At 40.0% G+C, this 13,413-nt stretch overlaps 2 protein-coding genes and 1 long non-coding RNA gene across 4 annotated transcripts; 2 read left to right on the forward strand and 1 right to left on the reverse strand.

The window, feature by feature from the left end:
- Positions 1-73: 73 nt before the first annotated feature.
- Positions 74-2,252, reverse strand: LOC135592275 (aluminum-activated malate transporter 10-like). 2 transcript variants are annotated; one of them, XM_065081639.1, is made up of 6 exons: positions 1,849-2,252; positions 1,588-1,728; positions 1,235-1,507; positions 1,040-1,155; positions 810-953; positions 74-738 (listed from the first exon to the last, which is right to left on the reverse strand). In XM_065081639.1, the coding sequence occupies exons 1-6, from the start codon at positions 2,201-2,203 to the stop codon at positions 364-366; spliced, it is 1,404 nt and encodes a 467-aa protein (XP_064937711.1). In that variant the 5' UTR covers positions 2,204-2,252; the 3' UTR covers positions 74-363. The 2 variants fall into 2 exon arrangements, with proteins under 2 accessions (XP_064937711.1, XP_064937710.1); XM_065081638.1 differs by having other exon boundaries at positions 80-741; positions 1,849-2,250.
- Positions 2,253-4,635: 2,383 nt separating this feature from the next.
- Positions 4,636-5,969, forward strand: LOC135592278 (uncharacterized). Its single transcript, XR_010478976.1, has 2 exons — positions 4,636-4,944; positions 5,462-5,969. It is a non-coding gene; the product is annotated as an uncharacterized LOC135592278 (long non-coding RNA).
- A 2,615-nt stretch (positions 5,970-8,584) lies between these two features.
- LOC103996617 (uncharacterized) lies at positions 8,585-13,395 on the forward strand. The gene is made up of 3 exons (XM_009417556.3): positions 8,585-9,087; positions 9,931-10,079; positions 13,026-13,395. The coding sequence occupies exons 1-3, from the start codon at positions 8,902-8,904 to the stop codon at positions 13,156-13,158; spliced, it is 468 nt and encodes a 155-aa protein (XP_009415831.1). The 5' UTR covers positions 8,585-8,901; the 3' UTR covers positions 13,159-13,395.
- Positions 13,396-13,413: the final 18 nt, after the last annotated feature.

Raw genomic sequence — 13,413 nt, forward strand, 5'->3', positions numbered from 1 at the left:
TGATTCCAGCCCAGTAGTCTCCAACATATACCAGTCCACAACAACTGCAGTCATCTTTTGCTTTCTCTACCTATGCCTTTAATCAATGTCCTATAGAGTCACAATCAAGTTTGTCGAAAAGGAAAGTAGTAATTGCTGAGAGGGCAGTAATGAATCAGTGTGGACAGTAACACACACCGAAAGAGCATCCAACAATGCTCAAACTCAAAGCTACAAGGATTTAGTCATGCATTACTTTTATGGTGTCTGTCTGCGCGTATTGCTAGAACATATGACAGCAGGCATCTGAATACATGGAAGCAAAGGGCTTCGCAGAATTTAACTCAGCTGCAAGCAAAAAGGTGTTCTGCTAACTCCCAAGTCCTATGCTACGGTGGACGGAGCCTTGTTTTGGGCCTTGAGTTCCTCGTCATTAGTGGGCTTGAAACAAGGCAGTGCAGTGATCTCCTTGACGGCGTGGACCACGCCTTCCACTCTTACCGACACCTCGATGAGAAGAGAAGCCGCCGTGATGAGAGGCAGTGTTTCCACGATGAGCGAGGTTGCTTCTTGCGGGAGAGAACCAAGGGCGTTCTGGAGCTCGTCTGCTGTGTTCTTCATATCCTCGACTAAATAATCTATGCTTGATGGCTTCCTCATGGACCTGAATGAACTCGCCAGCTCTTTCAGAACCTTGGACGACTCTGTTGTCACTTTTGCGTAGACTTTGGCCAGATGCTTCTTCACAGAATCAGGTGGCTGCTGCAATGCAGTTTTCCAGCATAAATCTTCCGATGTGTCTTGTAGCTTGTGAGCCAAAAAAGATGTACCTGATTCTCCGAATTGATGCAACTATCGAGTGATTCGATGCAGTATGCGCATTGCCGCATTGCAGCGCCGACCTCGAGGTACCGTCGCCATGGATGTTGAAAGCTAAAGCAACCATGAGAGGGCTCCCATCTGGCTAAATTAGCCTTTGTCGGCACATATTTAACGTGAGAATGTAGAGGGAAAGAAACACAAAGAGAAACATGTGGCTGAACGGGTGGCGATCGATTACCAGCGAGTCCTCAGACGATTTGGAGTTGAGAACACACTTATAGCCTTGTGATTTTTGACCGAGCTTCTGGTTGCAGTCGACACCGCCTTCCTCCTCCAAGTACTCGGCTACCGATTCTGTCACCATGCAGCATAAGGTCATTAGCTTTGAGCAACTTAAAGCCGCTTGCATGCAGGCACGCACGCACACACGTACCCTCCAAGGAGTCCGCAAGCTTCTCCATGTTGCGCATGACGAGGCGATGGAGCTCCTCGCCGGCCCAAACGGGGCAGATCACGACGCACACCGTGAGGCAGATGCAGAATCCGATGGTTATGGTGCAGAATCGCCACTGAGCCAACGCTAGCAACTTCTCTACGCGATAGCTCGACACCGCGACCAGATTGAAGGTGAGGATAAATATGGTGACGCCGTAGTCGAACCGGGCTTTGATAGTGGGGATGAACTTGGAGAACGTCGCAGCAGAAGCTGAGGAAGAAGAGACCCCGCCGGTGAGTGAGGGGTTGTGGAGGGGATCGATAGACCAAGAATGGAGTGAGTTCTCTTACACAGCAGGAAGACTGAGGCCCCAAGAATTATGTGATCTGCGGTTCTCCCTGACTTGATCGCGAGCCAGTGAATGCCAAATGCTACAGATCCAGCGCTCAGGGTTGCAGTGGCTCTGTTCAGTCCTTTGTACAGGCTACCTCCTGCATCAACGACACACCATTTCTCGAGGCTGAGCTCCACAGTGCACCAGACACTTGAAGACTGTCAACTGCATGTATGAATGCGTGCGTGCATGCATGTAGTGTTGCTGTAGCACCTACCTACTGTGAATTCGAATACGACCACCACTGTCATCACGGCCCACATAGCAGCGCCACCAACTCCATCGTACAAGGGCCGGGTGTAGTAGAAGACGGAGACGAGAGCCAGCGCAAGCCCTACCTTCATGCAGTGGACGACCTTCCGCGGATCGTCTGCGGCGATCTTCCGCACCGTGCTCGCGAAATCGAACACCTTCGATGTCAATGCTGACGCGACACGATGCATCCTCCATCCGGCTGCGGTTGGCACAGAGTCGCTCTCCAGCTTCACCGATGAGCCACCAGGAACTGTCACCTGCCATTCCAACCCCCTCGAAGCTTCTTTCTCGCTCGCCATTTCAACTCTTGTGCTCATAGCGAACTCCGGAGATGTAGTAGCTCGATCAGCCTTGCACTGATGTAGGGTTTATATGCTTTCTAATGGGATTGGGTTGCTTATTATGTGCCAACAAATGGTAGCAAACTTGTTTGGTGAGTGCAATCCAATACAAATCAGAATCGATGTGTCCTGTGGAGAATATGAAGTCAACATGTTAGGTAATGACATAGCATGGCAAAATAAGATCATTCTTTTTCTTTCCAGCTTCCACAGGCCTGAATGACTAATAAGCACAAACCACAGTTCTGTCATCCTCCACAACCTTAGAACCTAACCACAGCCTAGTCAATATTATTTATAGTGTTTGTGTGTGCCATAAATACGCATGAATATAACTAAAGCAAGTTGCATGAGACAGGATTGTTTATGAGATCACCATGTCTGCCATGCATGTTAAAGGTGCAGAAAATTGCTCACAAAGATCAACTTGTAATATCTAAACGAAAATTTGTCGAAGAACAACAAACATGGCCATTAGTTTGATTAGTAATATTGTCCTAAACTTAGCTCAATAGGCAAAAACAAAAAAAAAGGTTAACACAAATCAGATAAACCCCTCCGGAGAAAGCTAATCGAACCAAGACATCGGTCCTCCTTAGTGGGTTTAGTCTGGTTAAAAGCAAAACCATTAGTATTCATTCCTGGCTCTTTAAACCCTAGAACGGTGTTGCATCACGATGGCCTCCTCCCATTGGTGCCACATAAGGTGAGATTAGGTCACAGAGGGAAGCCTTCATAACCTCCTGTGTGGAGTCTTTCCACCTCACCCTCTTTATCACCTAAAGTGCACTCTCCAGAATCTAAATTAGGTTTGTCTACCTTTACTCATAAGAGAAAGCATGGCTCATATCACCCAACTTACCCTGAAAACCCAACTGGCTTATCCAAGGCCATTTTTTTACGCTTCACACCCCACTTTTGAGCTTTTGGGATGACACAATTATTTCCTGCAAGAGGCTTCATTAGTTGCCATCTTACTACTTAGTGGAGCAAAAGACTGGCTTGCGTTGCATGTCCGCTGCGTGTGAGCTGCATGATGTTGTAGCCATTGTGATGGGGACATCCACTGTGATGGTCCGGAAGTGGAGACAGCCTAATGGCGGAATAGATTTGACTCTCTCATTAAGCCAGCAGACGTAGGGGATTTAGGGTTCAAATTGCCACGATTGATGGGACCTTCGTGCACAGTCAGCAGGAGTTGACCAGTAGAGAGCTGGTGAGTCAGCTCAGAACTTTGAACCACCCTATCTTGATCGAGGATACGAAAACACTTGTCTGAGTCAACCAAATGTTTTGCTCGACTCATTTATTGCTCGACCAATGTCTTGAAACTTTGCTCTTATTAAAATCCTAAGAAAATTATAACATCCCTTCAAAATGTTTGGACAGAAGTCATACCATACCCTTTAAATAGTTGGGCTAATTGCCCCCAAAAAAATCCATCTTTTATTTTTTTTTTCCAACAGGTATTGTTTATATTTCTTAATTAGTATTTTTTTTTTATTTTTCAAAATACTTCCAATAACTATCACTTTTTGATGGATTGATAATTTTTGAATAAATAATAATTTTTTAAAATATTGTAAGATCATTCAGAAAAGTTTTCATATTTGATTATTCTTATTTCTAAATTGATAAAGATATTTATTTGAAACCATATGAGTTGATGTTTATAGAGTCTTCAGTCAAATTATCTATTTTTTTTATAATAAACTTATTGTAAATGATATCCACTTACAATATTTTGATAGAGGTACTAAAAACACTATAAGCCTATTAAAAACACTGACGATTGTGAGTCTAATACATGAGATTGATTTATCTTATATATAAAGAGTTATACTCTCTCTTTTATCAATAAGTATTTCAAGATTATAATAAATAGAGGATATTCTTTTGAAACAAAAAAAAAACACCTCTCACAAAAAACTAAAAAATAATAATCTTTTGGAAGATTATTATTGATAATCATTTTTTTACTATCGAACATCTAACAAATAAATAAAATATAATAATATTAATATAATCCCTCAATTATCAATCATACACTCACTTCTTACTGCATATTTTATTTCCAAGAATATTGATTCGTCCGAATCGCATCCCCTTCGATATAATCCCTCAATTATCAATCATACACTCACCTCTCATCTCGGATGCTCAAAAGAAGAAGAATAATAAGAAGAAAAAATGATAGAGAAAGATTTTAAAAAATATTTAAATTAAGTGATAAGTCCATTTATAGAGTAATATTAAAAAAATTAAAATAAAGATTAAAAATAACAAAAGGATTGCCAATATAATTTTTTTGGAAAATTTATCCTAAATAATTTTTCCTCCTGCTTACACTGAACCCACGAGTAATTAATCGGATTCATCAAAGTCGACCGGTTCTAAGAGCGCTTTGGTCCGATTCAGAAGAGCAAAGAGCCGAACCGGGAAACCGAACTGGAGACTCCAACTAGGGTCGGACCACCGAATCGGAGGGCCGTGGCCGCCGATAGGAGGCGGTGGGGGAGTCGCACTGAACTGTTGGAGGCTCATCCGGGACGTGATGCTGGCCATCCGGTCCGTCCTCCGCGACGCCATGGCCGATTTCTCCATCCTTTACCGGATCAGAAGCCTTCGGAGCCTACTCAAGTTCCTCAGATCCAGCGTCGGCTCCGATGATTCCATTCGCCTATTCCTCCGCTCTCCAACCATTCCCCAACTGCGAGGTATCCTCTCTCTCTCACTTGACTAGGGTTTCGATCCTGATTCATACTCCTTGTGATCAGTAATCGGAGATCTTAGATTTGTATTTTCTTATTTGATTTTCTGGATTCATCATGGAAATCAGAATTTTGCCGAGTGTACCGAGTAAGAAGAAAAAGTCTGTTGATAGGAAGACATATTATGGAATACTATCCTTTATCAACAATCAAACACTACCGCAAATTGTTTCTACACTGCTTATAGATGAACGACGTACTATTCATGGGGTCATATTGTGTAGCTATGTAAGTGCATCCCAAATGATATCTAGTCGATGAATCACTAGATGATATGACCTATTAATCGGTTGGACAAAAGAAGCAGATCATTCAAATGCAATCTTTAAATCAAATGGAGTTGGTAGTGTTATCTTGGTAAAGATAGACATAAAAAGGATATCTAAAAATGCTTGGTTTCTATCCTGTCTTGCACAAGTGATAATATATTAAAGGGTGATGGATGGTAGCTTTTTGACATCAGGTGTGCTCTGATCTAGAAATTTCTGTGGCAAATGAATTAGCAACCACTTTTGGATCCATCCAATATCTTTGATGATGGCTTTCTTTGGCTTTGGTGCATCTCATGCAACAAGTGTACTTGATCCTGAAAGATGGACGTAGATCCTTATGGACGAATTGCAACGTGCATATGATCCTGGATGCTGGATCCTGATGGATCTAACCAGAAAAGCACAGATCATGGAGGAACCATTGAGGTGATTGCAGGTGGTAATTAATGCACTATCTACTTGAGGAACCATTGAGCAAGCGGCATGCCTGGTTGTTTTATATCATTAATGTTATATTTACCATCCGATCAGATGGTATTGCTACTCCAATAAGACATCTGCTCGCCTATCTTCAAATTTGATGGTGATTACAATCTACCCATCGCGATGGGTTTCTGCATATTATATAAAACTTTGCTTTGTCTGATGTGCTACGGTGATGCATATTTGTGACTCAATTGCATGATGGTTCGAGGGTCATTGTGTTCTGTGCTGAAAACTAATTCTGGTCAATATAAGTCATTGTCATTCTATGCCCATTTTATGTGTTGTATGTTTTCATGTTTGGGTATCAACTAATATATCTGAAGTCTTTGAGTCCAAGACATCTAGAATGTTGTGCTTCACTTACTTTGTTTTGTGTCACGGTCTTGATTCTTAATCTATGCAGTAGCTGTTGTTGTGGCGTGGTATTTAAAATCAGTTCTCAGAATCTGCATTGATTTCCAACTACACCCTGGGAACCAGGTGAGTTCAGAAGCCAACCCAAACCATCCTCAGCAGCAACTCAGGCCTTCTGGACCAGTCCAATGCTAATCTAGAACCAGTCCTGCAGCATCCGGTTGGCTCCTGGTAGTAGTCGACAAAATTTCCGACTAATAGAAAGGAATCATCAATTCCTTTAGTTACATTGGCAAGCAGAAAGGCCAATCAGTCTTCTCATGATGATGTGCTTTTGGCAATTTGTTCCCTTTCATTGTTTCCTTTTTGATGTTTGATAGTGTTTATGCAGTAGTAACCCTGTAAATAGGAGATTTTGAACCACTAACTTATCTTTTTGGGAAATTATACGTTTAAATCAACATGATATACTGTACTTTATTTCTCTCATCTCCAATCTCTCTTGGGAGGCTCCAACTTTGCCCTCAAAGCAATTAAGCAAATAGCACAATTAGGAAGCAATGTTCCTGACAATTCACCAAACCAAAGATTGTATATTACGGTTCAATCCATGGTAAACTTTGTTGTCAGACCAGACCATATGCACTGCACATTTTTGGTGACATGATGTGGCACATGATCTTGGAACCTTGTTTCTATTTTTCTTATGTTTGATAGACTCTCTTAGTTGGCATTGGAGGAAATGTTTTAAGCCATTATCCTATATGTTAGCTGCTCCATTTATTGGTTTTCCTTGACAATGTAATTGTGATGACCAAGCTACAGTTGATGTTACTGTTCATGGACACCCTTGTGCTCCTTTTTAGCTTTTTGTTATTTTTGGTCATGTCATTGCTATGCAGTTGATTCGAAACTTTGAATTTGTGTGAGAGAAAAAAAGGAATTTCAATGTTAAGGGGATCAATTGTGAAGAAAGTTCAAGCTTACTCCTTGAATAGCTTTTCAAAGCAATAATTGCGAAGCATTTTTTTTTCATTTCAACTAGAATCGCTAATTTTTTCTGTTTGTGGGCTTGCCTTCTTGTGATATTTATCATCCATCTATCAGCTATATAAGTTTGAACCTTTAATGAATATGGATCGAGTATCTTGATATCATGGATGTCACTGGAATTCTTTGAGTTGTATACTTCTTACTCCCTGTATTTCTGAACCGCAAACTTTCTTTTAGTTGAAGTTCATGAACACAACAATTTAATCTACAGCTTTGGAAGAAGGTAACAGTTTCACAATCTTGAATGAAAGTCCCCTCTATGGAAGTGTTTGTATATTAATTTGTATTCCCTGCTATAGTGCTGATATCATTCTTTGTAGAACACAACTTTATCTCACAAGGAAGCTAAAAAGTTTTTCTTAAAGGTGATACATTTATCTGATTCTACGTGTGAAAGATTATGAACTAGAGACTTTGTAGTCTAGTGTGTCTATCATGCTTCAAAGTTATTATAATTGATGTTCTTTTTATGTGCATTCAATTCAGTTTCTTGACAGAAGACTTTCAGTTTGTTGATGGAGACTTTTTTTTCCCAGCATTGTAAGGGATGTCATGCAATCGCGAAAGTCATAGATCTTAATTAAGGATGAGCAAGCGGATGGCGGCGTGTAAGGTTAGCTTGTTCTACCTCAGCTTATGCTTCATTGTCACTGAGCTTCTTGTTTTGTTACATGTAATGTCGAACAAATTTGAAGGTGGTTTATGGGAGTAGAAGGGAAAGAATTCTTTCAGGATGAATTCACTTAGAATGCAACACGGTGAGGGACTTAATTGGTGGGTTGAGTGTCTCTTGCATTGTATCAGTTGGTGAAGGTCAGCGCTGACCGATCAAGTCATGGCTGTAAGGATGAAATCTAACACACTGGTTTAATCTCAAGTATTGAAAATGAGTTAAAACCTTACATTTATAAGGTCCGATAGATACACCAATGAATTTTGTGATTGATAGTCGGCTTCAACTATCTTTTTAGGTCTTCAATTTTCAATATTGTAGTCAATATAGGACTAAAATGAATTTAGTCAAGCATGAACCCTAATGGATGTTGTCTCATGATTCTGATGACATTTTTGTTTTGCATGGTTTTGACCTTTCCAATGGGTTCATGCTTGCTTTGGTTAGTGGGCTTCGACTGTGTTTTTTAGTCTTCACGTTTTCAATATTTTAACCAATATGAGACTAAATCCATATATATATATATATATATATATATATATATATATTCACTAGTTAAAAGATAAATATTTCTAATTTTGTAAGAACCGAAAATAAAATGGTTCTAAAGTCCCTATCCAATCCTAACCCTAATCACTTTGTTTCATGATTAGAGTTCTCCAATTGAGGCTTTATACCCTGAAGTGTCTTATGAATGCTTTGCTTTCTCTTGACCAAGTTTTCTGAGCTTATTCCATTTCCATTTGTGTTGCGACGTTGGTGACCTCCAACACAATGGGTTAATATTAGAACGACGACTTGGCCTTGCAATCGCCTCCTGCTATACATATATGGTTGATGCTAGATGAACGAGTCAAATCCGACGTCCGCCTCTCCGACCAAAAACCAAATTCCAACGTGCTTTGACCGAAATCAATCCCCCTTTCTCTCGCTCGCTTCCTCCTCCGACTTCTTCGTCGACCTGCATTAACCCTCGCTCCCATCTCTTCTCGATCGGGCGCTCTTCGTTCTCGGCCTTGAATCTGGAAGAAGCGCCCGGCGGAGGGAGGAACGCAGAGCGACGCGATGGCGAAGCTCTACGCGCAGACGGCGCCGCCGATGGATATGAACAAGAACACCGAGTGGTTCCTGTACCCCGGTGTCTGGACCATCTACGTGCTCATCCTCCTCTTGTCCTGGCTACTCGTGTTCTCCGTCTTCGGCTGCACCCCCGGGATGGCCTGGACCCTCGTCAATCTCTTCCACTTCGCGGTCGGTCGCCTCGCCTCGAAATTCTCATCTTTCCTACCCTCATTTCACTTGATTCTTGTCGGATGTTTATTCCCCCTCTTTCTTCTCTTTTGTTTTTCGTTTTCCTTTTATCGTTTCAAATATTTACTAGTTGATTTGTTTTTTTTATATAGGTTTCGGATTTTATATCGGCATTCTCTGCGAAGCATTACAACATTTTATGTTCGGTATATAGGATCGAGACTGGCTTGAGTGACGCAATAGAAATAGCAAGTTTTGTTGGTTTCATGTAGAAAACTAGTTATATTGCAATAAGAATTTCAAATGTTGGCACTCCTTTTTCAGCTTGACGAGTAACTTTTACCGAGTTACAAAATTTTTATTTTGATACATGGAGAAATTATTGGTAGCCAATAATATCTTTCAATGAGTCAATAGCCTCCTAGTTGTCGGAACACCATTGTTCTGCTTCATTGACAATTGATTTTTTGTACCCATATGATTGAACATGGTTAACTGCTTTTAAGACCGGTTGAGTTTCAAGCATGTTGCTTGTGGTTATGGCAATCGTGAATTCATAATTGTTTGGATGACAAAGTGTAGGGTTTTTGTATATTGAACATATTTAGTACTTCTTCCAGAAGAATTGGTGCCTGCAGTCTTCGTTATAGCAGATAAAATATTTGAATTACAACTTTGATATTTCTTGCTTATCATTTTGGTCAATAGTGAAGATATCTGATGGTGGTTATCATTTTTTTTTTGTAGAATTAGGGCCAACTGTATGTCTAGGTTTCTCGTAATAATTATCTATTTGGTGCTTTGTTTGTCCAAGATATGATTTCTAGATGGACTGTTTTTCAGGTTACATATTACTTCTTCCATTGGAAAAAGGGCACTCCCTTTGCTGAAGATCAGGGTATCTACAATAACTTGACCTGGTGGGAGCAGATGGAAAATGGAAAGCAACTTACACGTAACAGGAAATTTTTGACCGTTGTACCTGTCGTCCTGTGAGTTCAATGCTTCTTTATCTCTATTGCACATAAATTTTAAATATGTTCCTTTTAGTGAAAAAGAACATAAAATATAAAACCTTGTGAATGGCTTATGCTTTGGTTAGGTGATATGGTGTTACAAACATTTGGAGTCGGACAACTAGTCATTCTCCTTGTTGCAGCTCAATGCAGTCAAAACTAGATGTGCTTGTTTCAACCGATCACTAGGAAATTCCTTGAAACAAGAATGCTTATGAGATATCATACATTCCATTAGCATATATTGAAAAAATATAATGAAAAAATCGAATACATATTGTACATTCGTAACCAATTATTTGATTATTTTAATATTCTTCCTAGCAAGTTTTTAAATATTAGCATCGTTACCCATACCAGAATGTTATTGGACAGGTACATACCGATCTGTATGTTAAGATGTGTTTCCTTGCACCATTAAAGAAGTAATAAAATATTGTTTGATATATTGGTGCTAGGTGGTGTGGTTGACGTTCTTTATACCAGTATGATATGGTTAGTGTACCCCCATATATAAACCCATGCTTTCTTGAAATATAGTGAGATGCTTATAAAGAGCATTTAATATTGCAATTGATCTGAGAATCATGCTTTTTATCCAAGTTATATGTTTATGCCACTAACTACTGCATGCTATAATATACTGGTTGACTTGGACCCCATGTTTATTTCTAGTTTCTTGGACCCTATGACTTGGAATTTATTTTGTTTTTAGTGGAGCATGTTTTCGGTAAAAGATTTGTCCTTTGATCTTCTTATGATAATTTGCTCCTTCTATATTCTGTCTGTTCATTCTTCATTTGTCCCATTTTCTGTAAAGATGTATCAGAATTTGCAGTTTAGATACAAACGCAATACATGTGTTTCTCCTTGACTGCAAGAATCAGGAACTTGTTTTAATTTCTATTCAGATCACATTATACTGGTAGTCCAAGGATAAATTTTGTGCATAGATGTTTCTTCTTTCACCCTGGGAATTTTCCTTATTTCATTTGAGAACATGTCTTACTGGTGCTGTCCAATGATAGATTTTCTGCAACTTCTGGTCATACTTCTATGTAAATAAGATGACACATATCTTAAAGGTTTCTAGATTCACATGTTTGCCAAGTGGTCTTTTACTTCTTAAGATTTTGCCATGGGTTTTGGTATCCTTCTGTTTGCATACATCTTAGTTTGTAGTTCTCGTGTAATTGTATGATCAATGATTTAATAGTAAAGAGTATGCAAGGGAACAAACCCTAGAAACCTCTTGAGAGATAAAGCATTCCTACATGGTTAGTCGTCCAATCTATCATATGCTATATTTGATCAAGGCTCATCATATAGATTTGCAATCACCATCCAAGACATTATTAGTATAGGGTCAGAATGGAGTACATTAGAAGTTGAAAGGCTTCACAAACATCAGCAATTTTGTGACCTGTTGTCAATGGGACAGCAGATGTAGGCAACATAGGAACTTGCTGAAATTCCTATGGTAACCCTTCATTGGTGGGAGCATTCCCAAATTCTCCTAGACATGGGAAGAGTGTGGAGCCTGTGATGCTTGAACTTGGCACTTCACCCTGTAGCAATCAAGCATGGGCAATAGATGGTACAGGTTACGAGTTGGACTCCAGCAGAATCATTGAACTTGGTCAGAATCATATGTAAATTGTCCCTGAATTGGTCGAGTCTGGAGGATTCTGACTGATTTCTTTCTGAAGGAGAGGGGCAATAGTCATTGCCAGCTGTGTGCTACAACCAGTGATCTAAGGAAGGAGGAGAGGGGACAGGGAGTCGATGGGGAAAGATAAACTCTTGGGGCATGCTATTTGCTGTTTTTTTGTGATATTGCGCTGAGTAAATGTGTGTGTGAGAGAGAAAAGTTAATGGGTGAGAAGGGTAGGGGATAGATACATAAATAATCATGAGAATTGAGGGGATGCGAAGTTCATGCAAGTTTTATCTATTTATTATTTGGGTAAGGAATTGGGCTTTCACCAGGGGAAAAGAACATTCAGCTTTTGTGAGACTCAAGGACCATACCATCACACTCTAATACAAGCCTTGAGGAATCCTGGGAAAGGATTCTCTCCAATGAGACTTTTAGTTGAGTTTTCCAGATACAAATTTACATTTACTGTTGTAATCTAAAGCTATAATAATTAATTGAAAGTTTCTAAATCTTTGTATTTAGTCAAATATCTAAGTTATAACCTTGTGATGATGGACAACAAGACAGTGGTCTTGATGCGAAGCAAAATGCTTTCTACATCGGAGGACCGAGGAAAGTTAAAAACTTCTGAATCCTTGAGTCTTGTTCCTCTCCTCATAGTCCCATTGCAAACCCATCTTCTCTCTCTCTCTCTCTCTCTCTCTCTCTCTCTCTCTCTCTCTCTCTCTCTCTGCACATATGTAGCTGCAGTGGATTCTGCGCAACAATGGCAATGGCAAGAGAGCAACAATGGCAGTGGCGCAAAGATAGAACTGCCCTTTTTCTCTTCCCCCTCTTCTTCATGTCTTATTCTCCTCTAGTTGCAGAGAGCCAGCAGCGACGACCACCACCTACTTCTTTGTCGGCAAAGAATTTGGGAGTCATCTTGAGTTTGGCCACTTATAACTGATTCAGATGCACACCCGTACCGGCACCCATGTTGTGTTGGTTGTAGTAGTTGACTCCTAGGGCATCTTAGTGCGATGCATGTCTATCTCCATATCTGTCTGCTCCTTCTGCAGTGGTTAGCACCGATGTAGTTTTAACGGCTATTCTCATATGTGATTACTGCAAAACCCATGATGCAGATTACTTGTTATTGTCGTGAAGAAGCATACACATGTTTTGACATTTGAAGTTCACTTGTAGTAATCTGCTCCTGATTCCTAGAATCTACATGAGTTCTTACTACTTGATATGTTCTGGTTTCTGAATGTGAGCAGGTACTTGATAGCCTCGCACACAACCGATTACCAACATCCGATGCTGTTCTTGAACACGATTGCAGTGGCCATTTTGGAGGTTGCCAAATTCCCAAACATGCACAAGGTCCGGATTTTTGGAATCAACGGATGAGTAGTGCTTCTCGTGAAAGATAAGCAAAACTATGACTATGTTTTTGTGCGCCCACGTAAGTTTTTGTTTCTATTATCTGATAATTGAGAGAACTTGGTAGAGTATTAATGCAATTTCATTCTAATGTTGCGCTAATATTTATAGACATTATAACAATCGCGATAGGGACATACGTGATAAATACCATTACTTCATGGTTTGTTAGTAATGGTAAAAATAATATGATTTCTTGTATTACCATCTGTATATATGTTA

The sequence above is a fragment of the Musa acuminata genome, chromosome BXJ1-9 (genome assembly GCF_036884655.1).
Source record: "Musa acuminata AAA Group cultivar baxijiao chromosome BXJ1-9, Cavendish_Baxijiao_AAA, whole genome shotgun sequence".
In the NCBI taxonomy this organism is placed as follows: domain Eukaryota; kingdom Viridiplantae; phylum Streptophyta; class Magnoliopsida; order Zingiberales; family Musaceae; genus Musa; species Musa acuminata.

Bases quoted from the DNA above. Each gene is read 5' to 3' on its own strand.
- LOC135592275 (XM_065081638.1), bottom strand. From the start codon at position 2,203: ATGAGCACAAGAGTTGAAATGGCGAGCGAGAAAGAAGCTTCGAGGGGG. The intron at 1,729-1,848 runs GTAGGTGCTACA...TCGTTGATGCAG, and splicing joins CGTATTCGAATTCACAGTAG to GAGGTAGCCTGTACAAAGGA. The intron at 1,508-1,587 runs GTAAGAGAACTC...CTTCTTCCTCAG, and splicing joins GGCCTCAGTCTTCCTGCTGT to CTTCTGCTGCGACGTTCTCC.
- LOC103996617 (XM_009417556.3), top strand. From the start codon at position 8,902: ATGGCGAAGCTCTACGCGCAGACGGCGCCGCCGATGGATATGAACAAG. The intron at 9,088-9,930 runs GTCGGTCGCCTC...ACTGTTTTTCAG, and splicing joins TCAATCTCTTCCACTTCGCG to GTTACATATTACTTCTTCCA. The intron at 10,080-13,025 runs GTGAGTTCAATG...GAATGTGAGCAG, and splicing joins ACCGTTGTACCTGTCGTCCT to GTACTTGATAGCCTCGCACA.